Consider the following 6,530-nt stretch of genomic DNA (forward strand, 5'->3'; position numbering starts at 1 on the left):
AGTCTCCCATTTAACAGTTACTACAAATGTTTCCCTATGACATTGGTTAACAATCTCACAACACATCAACAATATCCTTACTCTACTTTGTGTTCCCTATCATCAGCTTCCTACTCGCCTTTGGGCAGTGTTTCTCGATTGCACACGGGGTTGCAGGAGTCGGAGGCAGCTGAGAACAGCCATGAGAGCTTTGTTAATTCTGGCTGTCAGGGTGGGGGTGGGGGGGCAGTGTGTGGCCTTCCCGCTCTGAAAAGGGAAGGGCCTTCTGGGGTGTCACAATGAAGAGGGTATGACTGGGATGTAGTTGGGAGGTGCTGCAGGGAGGTGGAATATTTCTCAAGGGGCAGGACAGTCCTTTGCATCAAAGAATTGTACCCAGAATGCCCTTAGTGTGCCCACTGAGAAGCACCCTAACCCCACATCCACTCTGTGTCCGTAGCAGTGGTGAGGGCAGGCCCACTTCATCACCACATGACTGATCAGTAGGGATCATTGTACTCCACACATTTCAAAGTCACAGCCACTGAAACGCAAACATCTCTCAGCAAGAAAATGGAGGCGCAGTGGTTTTCAACCAGGGCTTTGAGCTGGTTCCTTGGGGTTCAAACCCCTGCTGAGAATGTGCATTTCTAACAAGTTCCCAGGGGATGCTGATGCTGCTGGTTAGGGACCAGTTCTGAGAACCACTAGTAGAGCAGCGGTTCTCAAAATCTATCATATGTGAGAATCACCTGGGGATCTTGTTAAAGTGTAGATTCTGATTCAGTATATCTGGAGTGGCAGTGCAAATTCTCAGGAAGCGTTGGAGCAATGGGCTGGTTCAAAGCCCTGTTCTCAACCTCAGGTCTGCATCCGAGTTTCCTCTGAAGCTTGAAAAACAAGTGCTGCAGATGAGGGAGCCATGCTCACAGGTTCTGCCTTGGTTGTTCGGAGCCGGGCCCTGGGCGCTCGTTCCCTCGACTCCTCCCTCCTGAGATGGAGGCAGCCTCTGGAAACCCTTTCTCTGCTCTGCTGAGAACGTGCGAGATGCAGAGGGTCTAAATAGTAGTCTGATAGGAGGTTCCCCTCCTGACTACAGGGTGAAGAGCCCACCTGGGGAAGAAGAAGTGGAGTGGTTCAAGCACAGGCAGGTGTGAGGCGCCTTCTAAGTGCCCGAGCCGAGTCACTGGCGGCATGGCTGATCCGTTCTCGTTCCAGGTCCGCACCCCACTCAGCTGTGTCTCCCTAGTGCTGACATGACACGTCTGAGGATGTAGACGCGTGTTTCCCAGCGCCGTCTGCCACCAGACGCTGCCAGCCCCGGCTTCACACGGCTGTTGTCTGGGAGCCGTCCTGCTCTTCAGGCTTCTGCTTTTCTTAAAGACGCGGTTTGGGTCTATTCTTTTAAGGAGGTGACTTCAAAATTACTTCTCTGTAAAAACACAACCAGCGGATTCCACTGAGATATCTTCTCCCTCCACCCAATTTTACAACTTCTTTTTTGGAGGGGTACCCAGGTTGTTAAGTGCTCAGCTGCTGATAGAAAGGTTGATAGTTCGAACCCACCAGCGGCTCTGTGGGAGAAAGACCCAGCGGTCTGCTCCCGTAAAGGTTACAGCCTAGGAAACCCTATGGGGCACTTCCAGTCTGTCATATGGGGCCGCTGTGAGTCCAAATCAACTTGCTGGCACCTGGCAACAACACCGCAGGCTGTATTTCATCTTTTCTACTAAACTGCACGTTTCCTTGTAGGTAAGAACCTTGAGCCCTTCCGCAAGTCTAGCACAGCGCCCTCGACAGTCAGCACATATCAACTGGGTCAATATACTCATTCCTTCCTTCCTTTAACACACCTGTACTGAGGGCCTGACGCGAGCCGGGCATGGCTGAGGCTCTGGGTGCAGCCTGACGAGACAGACAGAGTCGTTCTCTGCGTGATGTGTACCTGGTCGTGGGCACGGGAGGACGGCCCGAGAACAGGCAGGGAGCAGGTCGTGGATAACTCGGCAATGTTGTTAGCGGCCATTGAGTTGGCCCCCGACTCATGGTGACCCCGTGTGTGTCAGAGTAAAATTGTGCTCCATAGGGTTTTCAATGGCTGAATTTTCAGAAGCAGGTCTCCAGGCCTTTCTTCAGAGGCCCTTCTGGGTGGACTCGAACCTCCGACCTTTCGTTTAGCAGTGAGTGCCTTAACCACCCAAGGACTCCACTTGCAGTATACTAGGTAGCTGAGGTTGGGTAACGCAAGGGCAGATAACTGGGTTATCAGCCATTTCTGAAAACTGAACATAAACCCTGTGTAGCCAAGTTGTCACTAGGTGGATTAGATACCCCGGGGAAAATCGTATTGTCTAAAATAGAATTCCATACAGTAAAACCAAACTGTAGGTTAGCTGATAGCGCAAGCCGGCCCTGCGTCTTGATACCGTGCCGTGAAAGGTGTCCCTCTCGGTGCTGAGAGGCAGCTGCCCTATTCAAGCAGCTGGTCCCCAGTGAAAGCTGCTGGAGGAGATTCAAGGTAAGAGGTAGAGGAGACCTTGGGGAGCAGGCCTAGCTCTGTCTGCTTCTAGATGGGGTTCCTCAACCTGTTTAGAAGGCGCCAGAGAAAGGCTGCCTGCTGCTGGGCGGGGCCCATTCTGCCTGTTTGGGTTCATGGTGTCTGCTGGGCTGTGTCCTTAGGGCCTTGGTGCCATGGGTATCAGACTGTCGCGCACAAGCAACGGGCGAACAGGGGTGGGGTTCTCCGAGACGCTGCAGTGATGACTACCCCAGTTATTCCCACGTTACTGTCGATGGTTTTCAGAGCCTGCAAATGCAGTGCACGGTTAAAACTCGGGTGTCTTTTCAGAATACCGTGTTCAGAAAGGGACATCATTTCAGCAAGCTGTGGTTTTTGCAGGGCTTCAAACTGGTTCATTCAGGGTTGACCCTCTGCTGAGAATGTGCCTTTCCGCCCCAGATGTGCCGCATCGGAATCTACAGTTTAACAAGATTCACAGATGATTCTTATGTATTAGATTTACGTATGGATCTTGTTTTAAATGTGGATTCTGATTCAGTATACCTGGGGTAGAAGTGCACGTTCTCAGCAGGGGGTCGAAGCTGGGTTTTTTTTGTGAGGTACCAGAGGCCCAGTGACCTGAAGTTATTCTCCCACAAAGTCTCCTAACACAACCGCCCCCGTCTTCTTCCCTCTGTGCTTTTCAGGCAATGGATTTGGAAGTTCCCGTGTTGGCAAGGAACATTCCCGGAAACTCTGCCGTGGTGAAGCACGAAGTCACAGGACTGCTGTTCTCAGATCCTCAGGTGAGCAGGAGTGTCCCCTCTGACTTGTCGGAGTCATCTTCATGTATGTTTAACTAGGGCGTCTGTGGTGGCCTCATCTGGGTAGCTGTCACGGGGTCCCGAGTGCTGTGTGCAAGGTACGTGCCAGTGATTCATTCCGAGTGTGCACGATACCAGTGTCTACCTGCTGGTAACTCACCCAGGTGTAACATTGTTATGTAAACACTGCCCCAGGGGAGGAATGCCCCACAGTCAGAGCTGAGTAGACAGCAGTTATTGCCCCCCCAGGAAAGGCACTGTTACGACCTGTATCTGTTGTCAAGGAGCCCTGGTGCCACAGTAGTAAAGCACTCGGCTGCTAACCGAAAGGTCAGCTGTTCCAGCCCACCTAGCAGCTCTGCTGGAGAAAAACCTGGTGATCTGCTCCTGTAAAGACTACAGCCTAGAGGACTCTATGGGGCAGTTCTTCTCTGTCCCATGGGGTTGCTGTGAGTCGGAAACCAGCTCAAAGCAACAAACAGCAACATCCACAACCTGCCTTTTGTCGTTGTTGGCTGCTGTGGTATCAACCCATGACCCACGGCCACCCCACACACTATGGGATTGGACCATTGTGCTCCATGGGGTTTTCACTGGCTGGTGTTTGGACGTAGATTGCCAGGCCTTTCTTCCTAGTCTGTCCTTTATAGCTCAATTTCAGAGCAAAAAAAAGCACTAGAACTTGGTCGGCGAGCATCTGAACAGCAATCCTTTGTAAGTGGGTGTGTGAGGCGGAGCGGGAAAGGAAAGCAGTGTGGCGCCCCTAATGTCGCACAGCCCCTCAGGAGGTGGCCCTTTAATATGTGCGCTCGCCTGTGTGATACATGCACGTCGCGTCCGGGGGTTACTGGCGTAGCTGTCCTACCCGGCAGGCCTAATCCCATAGCACCCGCAAAGGTCAGTGGGAGGCTTGTTTTGATTCCAAAGCTTTAATGTCAGCCTAACAAAGGAAGTTGAAGTAGAGCTGTTAGTCTCCTGGGCGGGGGGAGACTGTGTTTTTTAACGCACTTTGTAGAAGCGCGCCAGACACGGATGTCTCGCGCGGGTTTGTTTTCTCTGAGTCTCGGTCAGATGCTACCTAGCACAGGTGGGAGCTGTGACTTTAAAAACACGCGTGCGTTTTAATAAGTCAGGTCTGTGGCCACTTTCACCTGAACTAAGACCCTCAGATGGAGTTAGCCACCGGGTGGGTGCCGGATTTGGGAAGATACTTTCAAACGTGCGCGTATAAATCAGAGCCAGCCTCTTGTTGATGGAGAAAGGGCCTCCACGCTGAGGGCCGGCGTGTAGGATGCGTCTGGTCTTGACACGGTGCTGCTGGAACCCACGCTGGACGTGCAGTTGGTTGTTCTGAGGTGGTTTCCTGTCCCCTAGCTGAGATGACAACGGGACGGGCTGCACAAAGGTGAAGCGGCCAGTTGTTCACGTGAGACCGTGCGCGTGACGCCCCACTTACCTACTTTTCAACACGGAAAGCACGTTCTGCGTGCACTTAGCGTGAGGGTGTGAAGGGCTGGTAGCCGGCTCCCCAGCCCCTTACTTTGTTCTGCAAACTGTTTATCCGTGGAGCCGTCCACAGCAACAGCGGGACTCTCCTGGAAGCACGGCGTCTGCTCCCAGCTCCTCTCTGTCGGGCAGTTTCTTCTGGTCACCAGGCCCTGTCTCCCCCTCTCGCTGTCCCGGTCCTTGTGTTATGAAGTGGGGTCATTTTTGTGCTCGGTCAGGTTAGAGATGTTGCAGCTCGTGCCTCTGAGGGTGGGGTGGGCGCCGCACACATCTGCAGAAAGCCCCTGCAGGAGTGCTCACCTCTCGCCTGGAATGTCAAAGACTGAGACATCTGCAAGGCTGCGTGGACGCGTAGGTCGGCAGCGCAGCATCGGCTGCCCCAGGAAGTGCCGGCTGGTCTGGGCGGTGTCGGCTAGCCCAGGAAGCAGGAGTTCCTTCCTTAGGGAGGACATGTGTGATTAAGTAAATGCACGGTGATGGGTGGAGGGAAGGGAAAAGCCCGAGCCAGTGTACGTGAGACAGGTGTTGGGCCAGGAGGTGGCCACTCCAGTGCCTGGAGGGGACATAGGTCCACATACCCATGTGAGGGAGTGGTCCCACAATGTGACCCCCCACTGCATGCCACCAAGGGGACTTATAGGCCAGAGCTGCAGCCATCCCCAAGGCTGAAGGGAGGCTGGGCATCCCGAGTGCTGCGTCTACATGCTGGTAACTCAACCAGTTTTTAACATCCTTATGTAAACACTGCCCCCGTGGGAGGCTTGCCCTGCAGGCCCCCAGCCGGTGGCCTCTGCTGTGGACCCGGGAGAGCCTTTCCCTCCTGGGGAGTGGCACTGTGATTCAGGGAAGGGGGCTGTGACCCCGGGTCGGGAGTCGCTCTGCACTCATCCTGAGCTCGTTCCAGACGAGAGGAGGTGGGCTGCCCTGACGTTCTCATACGTGGTTCATTGGGGTGGGGGGACAGCTCTAGGACCCTGGAGGCCAGAAAAACTAATCTGGACATGATAGGACCAGAGTAGGGTCTCTCTCTTTCAGGAGGAGAATTAACACTTACCAGTTCCTGCCTGTGCACTCTACCCCCCGTCGGTCAGTCTGTCGTACTTTGGTGGCTTGTGCTGCTGTGATACTGGAAGCCAGGCCACCAGTATTTCAATACCACCAGGGTCACCTGTGCTGGACAGGAGGAAAGGCCTGGTGATCTATTTCTGAAAATCAGCCAATGAGAATCCTATGGATCACAACAGAATATTGCCCGAATTGTGCTAGAAGATGAGCCCCCTGGGGTGGAAGGCACTCAGGATGCACAGTGGCCACCACCGTGGACTCGAGCAGACCAGGGATGGTGAACGTGGCACAGGCCCGGGCAGCAGGTCATTCTGTTGTTCATGGGCTCGTCCTGAGTCAGAGCCGACACCAAGGCATCTGCTAACAACAGCACCACCACCACTAGGGAAATCTGGAAAAATGGGACGTTTGCTTTGGGGAGCTCATAGGGGAACACCTATTGAAATGAGTGCAAAGTCATGTTTTAGATTTTTTACAATGATAATTACACATATGCGTTAATGGCAGGAACAAGATAATCTCTATTTTATACAGCTCAGCCCTGGAAAACTTTAAGTGAAGCTTTCCATACCTAGTGAATGTTGATTTTTTTTTTTTTTTTTTAATATTTTATTGTACTTCAGGGTGAAGGCTTACAGAACAGATAGTTTCTCATG

The 6,530-nt window shown here is 53.0% G+C and overlaps 1 protein-coding gene across 1 annotated transcript in view; it reads left to right on the top strand.

Moving 5' to 3' along the window:
• GLT1D1 (glycosyltransferase 1 domain containing 1) overlaps positions 1 to 6,530 on the top strand; it is an 83,610-nt gene that overhangs the window by 65,699 nt on the left and 11,381 nt on the right. Inside the window, exon 7 of the mRNA XM_023739275.1 lies at positions 3,187 to 3,285. Within this exon, the coding sequence (XP_023595043.1) occupies positions 3,187 to 3,285 (99 nt within the window). The remainder of the gene's footprint in view (positions 1 to 3,186; positions 3,286 to 6,530) is intronic.

Source organism: Trichechus manatus, unplaced genomic scaffold (genome assembly GCF_000243295.1).
Source record: "Trichechus manatus latirostris isolate Lorelei unplaced genomic scaffold, TriManLat1.0 scaffold00131, whole genome shotgun sequence".
In the NCBI taxonomy this organism is placed as follows: domain Eukaryota; kingdom Metazoa; phylum Chordata; class Mammalia; order Sirenia; family Trichechidae; genus Trichechus; species Trichechus manatus.